The sequence below is a fragment of the Podarcis bocagei genome (genome assembly GCF_964188305.1).
Source record: "Podarcis bocagei genome assembly, chromosome: 1".
Classification (NCBI taxonomy): domain Eukaryota; kingdom Metazoa; phylum Chordata; class Lepidosauria; order Squamata; family Lacertidae; genus Podarcis; species Podarcis bocagei.
In genome coordinates this window covers 89,152,253-89,166,144 of record NC_138125.1, presented here as the reverse complement: position 1 = coordinate 89,166,144, position 13,892 = coordinate 89,152,253, and the positions used below count along the sequence as shown (strand labels likewise).

The 13,892-nt window shown below is 38.4% G+C and overlaps 1 protein-coding gene across 3 annotated transcripts in view; it reads right to left on the bottom strand.

The window, feature by feature from the left end:
- The window catches only part of USP37 (ubiquitin specific peptidase 37), a 33,137-nt gene that overhangs the window by 6,048 nt on the left and 13,197 nt on the right, over positions 1–13,892 (bottom strand). For 2 of the 3 annotated variants that reach the window (XM_081206062.1, XM_081206063.1), the window contains exons 10-21: positions 12,797–12,928; positions 12,122–12,245; positions 10,502–10,707; positions 9,623–9,740; positions 7,976–8,055; positions 7,349–7,513; positions 6,773–6,838; positions 5,573–5,717; positions 4,542–4,797; positions 2,946–3,112; positions 1,901–1,964; positions 462–577 (exon numbers count right to left, since the gene is read on the bottom strand). In XM_081206062.1, coding sequence (XP_081062188.1) covers positions 462–577; positions 1,901–1,964; positions 2,946–3,112; positions 4,542–4,797; positions 5,573–5,717; positions 6,773–6,838; positions 7,349–7,513; positions 7,976–8,055; positions 9,623–9,740; positions 10,502–10,707; positions 12,122–12,245; positions 12,797–12,928 — 1,639 coding nt within the window. The remainder of the gene's footprint in view (positions 1–461; positions 578–1,900; positions 1,965–2,945; positions 3,113–4,541; positions 4,798–5,572; positions 5,718–6,772; positions 6,839–7,348; positions 7,514–7,975; positions 8,056–9,622; positions 9,741–10,501; positions 10,708–12,121; positions 12,246–12,796; positions 12,929–13,892) is intronic. The other variant, XM_081206064.1, reaches the window with a different exon arrangement.

Genomic DNA, 13,892 nt, shown 5'->3' with positions numbered 1-13,892 from the left:
AGCTTAATTAACCCAGGGATGCAGAGCCTGTGGTCCTCCAGACATTGCTACACTACAGCTCCCTTAGTTTCTGACCACTGGTCATGCTGGCTAGAGCTGATAGGAACTGGGGTTCAACAATCTATACAAGGCCACAAGTCCCCCCACCCCTGCTTAGCCAACAAATCAAGATGTGCATTTCCCCCACTCCATCCTTCTCCCTAAAGGGAAATCACTATTTCTCCACCCTCATCTCCAAGAGGAAGAGTAACTCATCCAAATGATGAGGCAGGCATTTAAACCCAAGTCTCAAACACCACCCACTGAGAGAACTTTACAAACAGTCTCAAAGATAGCTAAGGATATCATACCAAACAACCTGAACCATCAAAACAGAAAAGCTCCCCGTAAGCATTTATATATGTTTTTACTCCACGTATAGTAATAAAATGGGAGCTAGTCCCAATAGCCCAGACCATCACCTCAGCATTTCTTTTCAATTCCTCAGCTTCTGCTTCTGAGTACTCCATGTCCAGAACATCCTCATTCCCAGAGTCCTCATCAGAGCCAAGGCTGTCCAGAAGAGAGCTGTTAAACTCTAAACACCACGAAAATGATACTGTGTAAGACCCTTGATCATAAGCATATCACAAAACTGACAATATACCAGCACACCATTTATCCAAAATATTTCCCTCTCCTTTGCTAAATAAAGTACTGTAATAATGGGCATCAAGTAAATATTCTATATACACACAGCAAATAGTTTCTGTATTTTCAATTTTATGCAAGGAAACATCCTTTTAAGGCTTCATTGAGGTACCGCTCTCAAATGTTGCTGCTCCAGTTAAAAGGTGGAATGCAACTAGTGTGTTAGCATCTTGCCTCTTCGCTCATGGCAAGAAGTGATCAAAATATAGAAATTTAATAGTTGCTGGACTGAGCAAAATACATGCAACTTTTTCTAAGTAGCGGGAAATTTTAAGCTTTGAGGTTCTGTAACATTTCTGTTTTAGTTTTCACAGAACTATCACCACCACCACCACCATCGCAATAATAATACTCTGAAGCCAACTCTGCTTACTGCTAAATAAAAAAGTTCTGCTTTGAGTTAATTACTTGCATATGAAAGTTATGCCACTTGTCATAGCTTTTGCTGTAGATCACCTAAACCAGGATTAAACCCCATGTTGTTAAGTTTTACAGATTTGGAAATTTGACATTCACATTTTTACCACTGACTCGGTAAGACAGGTCAGGATTGGTGGATCACAGATCAGCCTACATACAAGGCACAGTACAGTTGGTCAGCAGAACAAACTGAAAGGGAGAAGGAACCACAGAAAACAAGCTATGATTGCCTATAGAGCATTCTGCTACGCCCACAAATCCTACCAGCATTGTATCTACCTCTCTCTAGTAGCAAAAGCCTTCAGTAGAAAACCAGTACTTTGCATCTCTTAACTATCTGTGCTTTCATGCAGTCAATTCCTTTATGTCCTGTAACTGTCTACCAAACAAACACATTTCCCCCCGTTGTATTCATTGGAAGGCAAAGAAAACTCACTTGGGGGAGAGCTTAAACCATTTACTTTTTACAAAGGCTTTTAAGCAGAGTTGCTGCCAAAAATTTGCAGAAAATGAAACTGGAATATGAACTTAATGAGGATTCTCTGACAGAAAATGAGGAATTTCAAGGGAAGAAAAAAAGAAAGAATAATAAAACAATTCCACTGATCTGCATGTTGTGTTTCAGAGTTTACCAGCTGAATGTGCTTTTATATTGAACCTAAACTGGAAGGACTAGAGCACAAAGTAATACAAATGAGGCAAAGAACAAAATACCAGCTTCCTTTCAAGTACTGTGAGCAATTGTGGAATGATATGAAAACTCATCCCTATTTTCTCCTGTACATCTCACCTTGCAGACTCAATTCAGTGGCTCGTTTAAGGTCATCATCTTCTTTTTGTTCCCGCGCCTCCTGCTGGGGTAGAGAACCAAACTTAGTTCACTGAGACACTTCCTGTTCTTTTTATAGGTTCTCTGTTAGTGCCACTGAGAACTATGCAACTCTAGTTCTACAACAAACCTAATTCCCTGTGCAGGCACGTTTGAGACCAGCCAGAGCCCAAATGTTCCACAGGGCCAGCCTTAATTAAAAGGTTGTTCAAGTTGCTCCAGTTTGGTATGCAACACAGCAAGTCCCCAAGTGCCACCACAAGCTCTCTACAGCTTTTCTTTTGAAAAGTCTTGAAATGAATGTGAACTGCTTGCAAAGCACAATAGTTCTGAACAAAATTTCCCGCAATGTAGCAAAACGTATGCTACTCTCTGCCTAAAGCTAAATGAGGACACAAGCCATTAATGAAGAATGGAAAAATCTGCTGCATTTAAGAAGAATTCTAAGAGCATCAGTGCTTGCAGCTTAACAAAAAACAGATTTCATTGGTAGGTGGCTCTGTATTCCCCAAAAGCCCTCTCACTTACTTCAATCAGGGCAGTTATAAGACAAACCCTTTTATTTTTAGAGTATTTCCCCTCACAATTCCCAATAATTCCCAATGACTATAATAATAATAGTTTATTATTTATACCCCGCCCATCTGGCTGTGCTTCCCCAGCCACTATGGGCAGCTTCCAACAAAATATTAAAATACAGTAATGCATCAAACATTAAAAGCTTCCCTAAACACTACTATGCCTATTCAGCTCATCAGTTTGAAAGTATTCATGAAAGCTTTCAAATCCAACTTTACAAAAGCTCTTCAATGCTCCCCACTCCCCGCCAAAGATTAGTAAACAAAGGTATCTTGTACCATGTTATGGAGCAGGCTAAAATAACCCCTCTTATACGTCTTCTTAAAGGAGACACTAACTGTGCCCTGTGATTTCCTATCACCAGAGAAGGAATCTCTGGTTGGCTGCTTTGATTTCCAAGTGCTTGTGAAAGAGCATTGGCTCTTACTTGTTCTTGGAGGCTCTGAGCCAAAGCCTGCTGTAGCTCCTGTTCCTCTCTTTCTCGCTCCATGTCATACTGTTGCAGCCAATCAACCTCCCCTTGAGTGCCTTCCGGAGTTTTGTTTTCCTTATTCTCATCAAAATCTTTAGTTATCTCAGGGAAGTTGGCAAAACCTATGGAAACAAAAATACCACATTGATGCTTTAATTTTGTTTTTAGCAGCAGTTGCAGGGGGAACTTTTCTTGGTGGTCACTAGCTAAGTCCTTTTCATTCTACCCAAGTCTCAGGAGCAGAGTGACATCTACTGGTATTTCAGGATGAATTCTATCAAGCGGGGGGGGGGGGAGTGTTTTCTGAAGTGAAGAACATTTCCCCACTTGATCAAGCCTTTAAAAATGAGTAGTATTAAGTATTTTATTGCACACCTTTAAAAAAAATCACACTGAGCAAAGATTATTTGCACTTATGTGCCTGAAGTACGCAGCATGAGAAACCAAGCTCGCCCTAAACTTTGCCTTTCTGGACTTCTGATTTAATTTGGTATTCCCATTTTTTATTTTTACATTAAGTTTCTAAGAATGAAGAGAAATAGAAGGCAATTTTTGCATGATTCTCCACATGGGTTGTCTTTTTTGTGTCTTCTTTTCCATTTCCAATTATAAGCCATCACAGTTAAGTAACCTATGCTTATTTTTATAATAAAAGTAGAACTTAAAATGGGTAGCCATATTTTTACATGTGAAAGGATCAACATAGGACAGTATCCAAAATGGTTCTGTTAGTGCAAGGATTTGTGTTTGCATAAAAAAACCTTCTATTTCCTCTCCCTGTGCCCTCCCCAAATCTGCTCCAGAGTGTTGGGAAAACCAAGAGAATAGATTTATGGAGCTACAGGTAACTCTCATCGTATTAGTAAATAATATTCTCTCAGACAAACGTCAAGTAAGGAAAAGAACCAGAGAAAGTTGTCCCCTATCTCCGTTGTTATTTTTCTTGATGTTAGAAATATTGCTTCAGAATACAAGGAGAAATGAAAGATATTGAAGTGGGATGTAGAGTCTATAAATTAAGGGCATTTGCTGATGATGTGGTGTTAACATTGAAACAACCATTGGAGAGCATTCCCAAACTGCTGGAAGAAATTAAAAGGTTTGGAGAAGTGGCAGGTTTTAAAATAAATTCAGACAAAACCAAAAGGTTGGTCAAAAACATGGATGAGCAGTTTAAAAAAGTTTTAGAAAGGTTGTCTGCTTATTTTGGAGTTGTTTGCTATAAAGAATGTATATTATGTGAATAAAATAATAAAGGATTTTATTTAAAGAAGAGTGGAAAATGTTTATTGAATATATGGAAAATAATTGTACACAGCTGAAAACGCTGGCAGCATGAAGATAAATTCAACAAACAGCATTTGATCAATGTAAAAGTGGAAAATTGATTTGAATGGTTATAGTAAAATATGCAGGAAAGTATTATATATAATATGAACCATGGAAGGAGAAGAAGGGAAGTCATTGGATATTTTAAAGTTTGTAAAATGTTTTTGAAATGTAGAAAATGATATATTACTTTTGAAAAACTGTTTGAAATGTTACTTTTACCTGGCTCTGCAAGGGCTTTAGGCTTCTCCACATCCATAGGTTCCATATGATCTGGCAATTCCTGCAGCTCATCATCTCCAAAGCCAGTGTCTGGACTATTTGTGGGCTTGTCTTCATCATGGCTCAGAGACAGTGATGTTTCCCTCTTACTGATTTCCAGGACTGCTGCTAGAAGTTCCTCCTCACTCATTCCATCAAAGCCAGCATTTGTTGGCTCTGAAGCCTTATCACTCTCTGTTTTGATTTTCTTTGAACCCTGCAGGTGATAAAGGCACAATGGTTTGGGTATGTATGGCTACCACAGAGGCTGAGCTAACCACTCACAAAACTAGTGCGACATTTTCTTGAGGGCCAAAGCTGTCTCTGATCACCAGATCTACAAGTGTCGGGTTTTCAGGACTCAAGAGGCACAGTTATGCCCTGAGAAGGGCTTCTCCATTTGTTACCACCTGATGCATTGCTGCATACACTGCAGTGTATCTTTTCAGTGCATGTCCACAACATCTTATGGCTATTTGGAACTAATCTAGTATTTACACCAGTCCATGAGCCACTTCAAATGTTTGAAAATCTCTCCACACAAAGCAGCTCAAGATGAAAAGAATGTGTAAAAGAGCCAGAAGGTACCAGCAATGAGATGTCTGGCAATGTGAACCATGTTTTATGGACCTGGATTGCTCATTCCTCTTCAGGCTTTAGTGCCACTTGCTCCCAACTGGGCTGGCACCGGCCATAGCTTTTCACAGTTGTGCACACCCACACAGAGACAGGCAGATAAGACAGGAGGAGCGAGAGTGCACTTTTCCCTATTCCTGTCTTCTCAATCATCAGCTTTGCATATGGGCAATAAAGCAGCTTTCCTCAACCTGATGTCCTCTAGTTGTTTTGTATTCCAACTTCTAGCTCCCCCGACTAGGCTATACTGGCTGGGGCTGATGGAAGTTGTGGCCCAAAGTATATGAACAGCACTAGATTGGGGAAGACAGGTAACAGAGCATGTTTGCTTCTCCTGCCCCTAACCCTCTCCTTACTTTCTCTAGTTCTTCTCGTTGCTGTTCCCTGCTTTGGAAATCACATTGTTTTTGGCTGTTTGCAATGGGACGTTTCAGCGGTTCATCTTCACTGTCTGAATCCAGGGTGCTTAGATTAGGACATTTAAACTTGAACGAGTACTTTCTGAAAAGTAAACACAGAACCTTTATTCCTTACCTTTGAAAAAGTCTGCCAGGGACAAATAACATCAGGTTAAAAAAGGTTTCACATAACAGCCATACAATTTTAATACACAAATTCAAATAAATCCATCAACCTACTGCAATTCTACAGTTCAGTTAACATTGACTCTTAACAATAAGATATTAAAAATTTCTTAATCCACATTTAGAATGTTCTGCACAAGGGAAGGATTAGTATTCCTGCAGCTCTTGAGCACCAAGATTACAAACTTCCGTCTGGTTCAATGGCATTTTCCAAGTCACTGATGGTTGATGGTGGTCACTCAACAACTTTTAAAAAATATGGTTTGGTAACCAGCTCAGCAATTTTTAACTGGTTCAGATATAATATACAAAGGGCAAATCCACATCATACGTGTAAAGGACATGAACTTCCCCAAAGAATCCACTGTAATTCCTCCCTCACAAACAGAGCTAAAAGTCCAAGCACCCTGAATAAACTACAGTTCCCAGGATTGTTGGGGGAAGCCATGCGCTGTAAATATGCTTTAAGTGTACGGTGTGGATCTGCTCATAGAATGCTTCATGCTAAAATTTACTATTTCAGTGTAATCCATATAAAATACACGACACATCCTTTTCACTTGTCATTATGAATATGAAATGAGCTGGGTCAGTCGGCTTGAAAAGCTGTGCATTAAGAAACCAAAATGTTTTGCTGAAGCCAGGTGCATTTGGGAGGGAAAATGGATCACACAGGAACATGGCTCATTCCCACAGAGAGGAGAAACAATTTGTCAGACTGGGATTGTTTCAGACAGGGTCTTAGCTTGAAACAGCTACAGCAGTAAAATATTACTTTTATCTACAATTTAACCAAGTGGAGAAAATACAGCTACCAAATGTCCAACATGCTTCAGCCTGCTTGCTAATCCCCACACTGAATTAATCTGATTATAAAAGCAGGGATGTACAATAAAAAAGTAAGGGGAATCAGGGTTGTTTTTGTATACTTATTCACTGCAGGTTCCATAGCCATGTAAACCTGTTACTTACCGATAGGGCGTGAAAATGCTGGCGGAACAGGAATTCACCATTTGGGATACTTTCAGTGGTCGAGAGCTAATTAAAACAAAAGCAGATGTTTATGGTATGACATTTGAAAGCCTACTATGCATGACCATTTTGATGGTGACCCCAAACTCTAGTCTATATCTTTAAAGAAATGTGACAAGAGACTTTTGCATTGGATTAACAATACAATGCTACAAAATATATGTTAAAATACCTTATCCCTTTACACTTTTTGCAATGGGCACTGCTGAAGCCTGTTCCTGTCTAACTAATTTTTCCAAATCTACACTTTATAGTTATCCTCATTCTTGAGCAATCCCCCACTAGCACCCTCAATTAACTTTATTCAGGTTCCTTGTTATGCCCTGGAAGTCATAGACCAGCAAGAACGACCTGCAGAACAGGACAACTGAGTCAAACCTCTAAGATCAAGTTGGTTAAACGCAATAGAAAAAGGAAATGATCACAACCTTTTCCTAAAGAAAAGTATCTATCATGAAGTATTTCAAAGATGTTTGTAGGCTTGTAGGTAAAGGAGGAATAAAAGGAAGAGCTTACATTGCTGACTGTGCACTCCACCCCAGATTAAGTGGGGACCTTGTGCTTTCTGTACAGTGTGACTGCAGGGTTAAAAATCTTGGTATAACCACTTGCTGTCCAACTTTGTGATTGAGGGAGTGTGCCACATTGAAGCTGTACCTTTTCAGGTGAAGAATCAAGACCCTTCAAGACACAAAAACAGTTGGAAACTTCATAAATGTCTTTTTATCAAAGATGCAAAGGAGCTGTTCATTCCCAGACAGAATACTTCTCCCACAACACAGAGACCTGGTGCTCTTTCCCCAGCTTGCTATCAATACATAGTAAAACTGTGTGGGTGGGAAAGGTCATGAGAATATATAGTTTTTCATCTAGCATCAAAGTATGCCACAATTTTTGTTAGAATGAGAATTCTGCAGCTGCAAGTCCCTTCTGTCAAACAGCGATGCTATAAAGCATCCTCAAGGCCATCTACTGAACTCCTATTTTCAGGGCTAACATTATTTTGTTCTACATTTACAGTTGAGGAAGGCAGCCACTTTTAAACCAATATTAAACTTTTACACATCATTCATTTTGTTCATCTATATATCCTGAAAGTTACTAGTATTTTCATACAGTTTTGTACCAAGCCCATATACCTACCTGGGCAACCGACTGAATTTGTGTGTAACAAGAGCAGATTTTCCATTGCATTTCTCGCAAGAATATTCTATCTCCTCTGCCTGAGAGACATAATACAAACAATGAATACAATAAAAGGATTGTAATCTATCAAACTTTATTTTAGGAACACGTAACTTTCTATCTCAGAAGTGCAGAGACCCACTTTCTATTTCAGAATGCAATTGGCAAATAAATTGTATGGCTCACATCGATTATAGTGCTCTGCGGGAGGCTGGTGTCTGTCTAGCGCAGAGGCTACCCTGTGGACTCCAGCTTTATGGGAACTATAATCAGCTCAGATATATGACTAAACCCAACAGTATGGCAGCACTGAAAGAAGTGTTTTGTTCTATCAATCAGTACAAACCCATGCATCTTCATTCAGCAGTTGCTCTGCTTTGAAAGGGGTTTACTCCCAGGTAAATGTGCAGCATAGGTTTCATTAATGTGATTGGATACTGCTGAGGTCTGATCAGCATATGTGTTAGATATTGTTGGTTCGAATTTTGCTACTGGTCTCTAAATGGTTACATAAGTTGCCTTGTACGTTCCAACTAGCTATTCTGTGAACCACCCTGAGACCCCCGGGTATAGGGAGGTATATAAATCCAGTAAATAATTAGAATAATAGTGGGACAAATAAGCTTAGTGTTGGAAAGGTAGCTTTGCCATGTGTGGGGTCAAAGCTGAGCGGTGTAGAATCAAGTTATTTCTTCTCATTATGTGTTCTCTGCGCTATTGCCCAAAGTACTACAATATACTTGGAGAAGTGTCGCTTATCTGAGATTCAAACACAAAAACTGGACAGACGATTCTAATATTCCTAACCAAGGGCAAATTCTCCTGTACTTGGCCACCCAGTGTCAAGGGTAGATTTATATACCAATTTTCATTGACTCTCTCTCTCTCTCATTCCACTCCCCATCTCCGTGCATAATTCACAAAGGCCTAAATTACTTAGATTCAAGGTAACTTAAAAACCATCCAGTTCCTCGTGCTCTACCTGGATCACTGAGATCCTCTGATGGGGCACTTCTGGTGGCTCCCCATGCCCCTGTGATTCAGTTGGCCTTTACTAGGAACCAAGATTTTAATGTGGCAGGCCCTATGGATTTCCTTGCTAGTAAAGACTTGTCAGGAATCATCCCAGCCTACTTTTAGGTGTTTCCTGAAAACAGTGCTATTCAGACAGGCCTTCAAAATGCAAAATTCTTTCACCCTAGCAGTTTTTATTAATGTTTTTACTGATCTTATTGCAACTTTGTATGTGGTATATACTACCATGTTGTACTTTTATGAAAACTGTGGCCTATAAATATTTAAATAAATCATAACATATAGAACAGAGTATTGCTGCAGAAGCTTGGGCTTCTGTAATATTTGGAGTCTTGTTCAACTAGTGCCAGCACAGCACCTGACCAAACAGTGATTCCTACAAAGGACATAAGTCTTCACTTAGAGCTGATGGGGGAACCCATGCAAATCTACGCATTCATCCTTAGCTTTGCATGAAGAAAAGAATGGATAGCAAGAAGTATTCAGACACTTCAATGGTGAAATGGGGGGGGGGGGACTGTTAATGAAAGAGATGCTGAATGATATTAAAAAGCCTTGTATATTGCATACCCTAAAAAAGAGGTCCAAGGAATCTTGGATAGATCGAGATGGATGAAGTTTTTTTCTTCTTGGAAAGTCAATTGAAAGGTCATTAAACTGCTCCCGTTTGGTGACTGTTTCACCACACCTGCATGGAAAAGAAATGTCCTTGTGTATTTTAGTCTACCCACATATTCCCTATTCATTACAAGTTGTATTAGTAACTCATAAATATATCCAAATTTCTGAGTATACGAGTCATACTCAGATATCTTAAGAATAAGCATTACAAAAAAGATGTAATACCAGTCTGTAAAAAACCAAGTATAATAAATAAATACATATTTTGGCATATATTTAGTGGAAGAGGTAAGAGAAATGTTCTCACTGAATTAGCTACCAAAGATAGAAGAGGATATGTAATTGAACCAATGAAACATGTAATTTATATTGATAGGAATTCTATATTGCTGTATTTTGCAGTTACTTTATTTAATATTATAAAAACCAAAATAAACATTAAAAAATAGAATAGGATATCAAAAAGAGGTCCAAACTGCAACTTCTTTGACAACAATAGCACTTATTAAAATGAAGTAGTTGTTTCTAACATTAACATTACAAAAGAAGGGTGGGAGAAAAGTAGAAAAGTATTTATCATTTGGGGCAAAAGAGCTAGAATTACAAAGGGAATGCCTAGTAGTAATGGGTATTACATGACAGCAGCATAGATGGTATAGCTCTCTAGGCATGAGATCCAGCACCACCCCAATGGATGTGATGGAATTCCTCTTCCCACCCACCCTGACCTCTGGAGCAGATTTTGGGGGAGCAGAGGAAAAGGAAAGAAGGGAGGAGACAGAAGCGTAGAACAATGAAACAAGGGGGGAAAACTGTTAAAATACTTACATTTTACATATGATAGAATGTTGAACTTCAAATTCTAAGTTTGCAATTACTGGGCATGTGTACACTCTGGTGGCTGACAAGTCATCAGATATACGTCCTAGAGAGCTGTCTTCACCAGAAATTGGCTCAGTCTTCCAAGTTTTGTTCAGCTTCTCCACATCCTCCTTCAGCTGATCCAAGCACTGACTTAAGAATTCATGAGCATCCTAAAACCATGTATACATTTCCTTAGAATAGTGACTTTCAAGACCCATTCATACATTTAAATGTATCTTATATATAAACCAAATTTACCTCAATTTCTTAAAGAGGGTGAGGTCCCAAACAATACATTCATACCAGAATCTACACACTCAACTCAATTTGAATTACAAATATCCCAAATAACTAAGTTTTAAAACATAGTTTTAATAAAACCTCAAATTCTCCTAACTAGCTCTGCGTACTTGTAGTTTTCATTTTCCCCAATACGTAATCGCAACTTTATTTAAGGTGAAAAACAACAAAACAGAAAAAAGATCTAGCTATAACCAAACAAAAGCAAATTAAGAGAGAGGCTAAAGGAAAAAAAGAATGCAAAAAATAATAATAAACCAAACATTTTACTAAACCAAAACACACATTATGTGTATACAGAAACGGGACCAAATGCATCTCATGCTTAAACGGTATTTTTCAGTGGGAAATTGTACAATTTTTAAAAATCAAACCCATAAATTACTGAAAAACCCAAATCCAAGAAGTAAAAAGTCTGGTAACATTTATACAGTGGTACCTCGGGTTACAGAAGCTTCAGGTTACAGACTCCGCTAACCCAGAAACAGTACCTCAGGTTAAGAACTTTGCTTCAGAATGAGAACAGAAATTGCGTGCCAGCGGGAGGCCCCATTAGCTAAAGTGGTACTTCAGGTTAAGAACAGTTTCAGGTTAAGAACGGACCTCCAGAACAAATTAAGTTCTTAACCTGAGGTACCACTGTAGTGCCTAAATCAAGTCACCAGCTCCTGTTAAGAAAAACCAGAGGAGGAGGATGAACACCTTTTGAAGCTGAGATGTATTCAAGCCTTTGATATATTTTCTGCACCACATTATTATATTATTAGATTCTACAGTGTTTTTTATTGTATATTGATATTTTGGTCAAATACAAACTTTTAACCTATCAACATGCAATTTGACAACTTTCAAAGGGCTTGGGGGAGGGAGAAAGAGAAGAGAACTCAGCAATAGTAATGAAAAGAGAATGGACATTCCATCTCTTTTCTTTTCTTTTCTTTTCTTTTTAAATGTTGTATCATCAAAATTCAGGGAAAGAATTAAGTTTTTGAAAAACATGCTTCCGCTGTACTTTTCTTTTGCGAACAGCAAAATATATAAGCATAACAACCAAGTAAGATTCAGGAAGTGATCACTGAAAAATCTATCCACGAGGCCTCCTGTCCTTGTAGCATCTGCCACTGCTTGTCAATAGTCTGTTACATGCCACTAACTCTGCAAGTTTCCTGACCTGCCTAGAAAAACTACGAACTCTTGTTATGCAGCTCTTTTTGCATCAATATTTCCATAGTTGGTCACATCACTCCTTAAAATACTTCAGCTGCTAGAAAGCGAAATACTTACATTTTGCATGTAACCAGAGAATCTCTCTGCAGTAGCTGAAATTGCATTTTTCACCTTCTTAAGTAGGTCTTTCTTTACTTCAGGGCTACAAACATCTTTTTTAGCAAGTAGATGGGTAAAGCGCCTGGACAAATTAATGCAGTGACATTTAAATGTCAAAAAGCAAGTTAGGCATTGTTTAATGCTAAAAATATCAGCAAAGTTAACATACCCTTAAAAATTTGTTCGCACTCCCTTCCATTATATTGCATGTATTTTAAAATCAACTCACATAAAATATGTTATGCTTATTAGTAGGATCTTGTATGAGCAGTAAACAAATGACTGGCCCAATACCCTTTTTATAGGAATGTATTATTCAAACTTTGATATGCCCCTCTTCACATAACCAGGAAACTTATGACTTACTGTTTTTCTAAGCATCCATTTATTGTGCTTGCAAAACCTTTTTCAATACAATGCACACATCTATTCATTACCATAGCAAAGAAAGAGGAAAGAGCAGAGGCTCAATAAATGAGGAACTGCAGTAATAAAAGCAGCAACCTTAGAAAATATAGGACTTTATCAAAAATATATGCAAGAAGAGTTACAAATAGCACGCCAAATCTGAATGCTTCTTTTGAAGCTGTACTAGGAAAAAATGTTTACTTAACTCACAAAGCTGGTGCTTACCTGATAAGTGCATTGTTTGGAACTTTTTTCCATGGGATATTTTGTTTCAAAAGATCATTAGCAAAAGATTGAATTGAAAATAGAGATTGTAAAATAGCATTCATGTAACAGGTATTCCCCAAGTTGGTAAACCTGTGAAGAAGCACAAGGTGACAAAGTTGTTACATTGGAACATTTCCAACACAGATATTTTACACTGACTACAGAAGGTCAGCAAACTTTTTCAGCAGGGGGCCGGTCCACTGTCCCTCAGACCTTGCGGGGGGCCGGACTATATTTAGGAGGAAAAAATAAATGAACGAATTCCTATGCCCCACAAAAAACCCAGAGATGCATTTTAAATAAAAGGACACATTCTACTCATGTAAAAACATGCTGATTCCCGGACGATACGCGGGCTGGATTTAGAAGGCGATTGGGCCAGATCCGGCCCCCGGGCCTTAGTTTGCCTACTCATGGACTACAGTGTGCACACGCATGCATACACACACTGATTAGGAGTAGGAGTCTGTCTGCTTGGAGTATGCAATAAAAAACAATCATAACAATACACCTCAGAATGTGGAAAGATTTCTAAACAAACCTTTGTATGATGTTTATAGATAAGAACCAATTAGATCCCAGATTCTATTTAGGCTTCTTAAGTAGTAGACCTGTACTTGTAAGGTCTATAAGCATAATCTTATAAACTATCATCCAAACTACCCAGAAGATGTTTGTGACAAATCCATCTGAAGATTTATTAATTTTCTTCAAACATAACAACAAAAAAATTCTTTTTTACAAAAAGGGTCTTGAAACGAACCATGCAAGGAATGCAGAAGAGGGGGAAACTAATAGATCTGCCACACACTGAGATTTCTTATTATCACAGATTTTTTCTAGAAACCTGATGGGCAATCCTCAATACAAGGAATCATTACTTCACATGTTTAATTTGCAGAGGTAAAAAAGGAAATAGAAGAGGAAAAGATTTAGGACGATGGAAATACATTCAAAACCCTACTTGTAAAACAGGGCATGTTGTAAGAATGTAAGTTCCGTATTTTTCTGTCTATAAAATGCCCCCATGTATAAGATGCCCCCTATTTTGGCG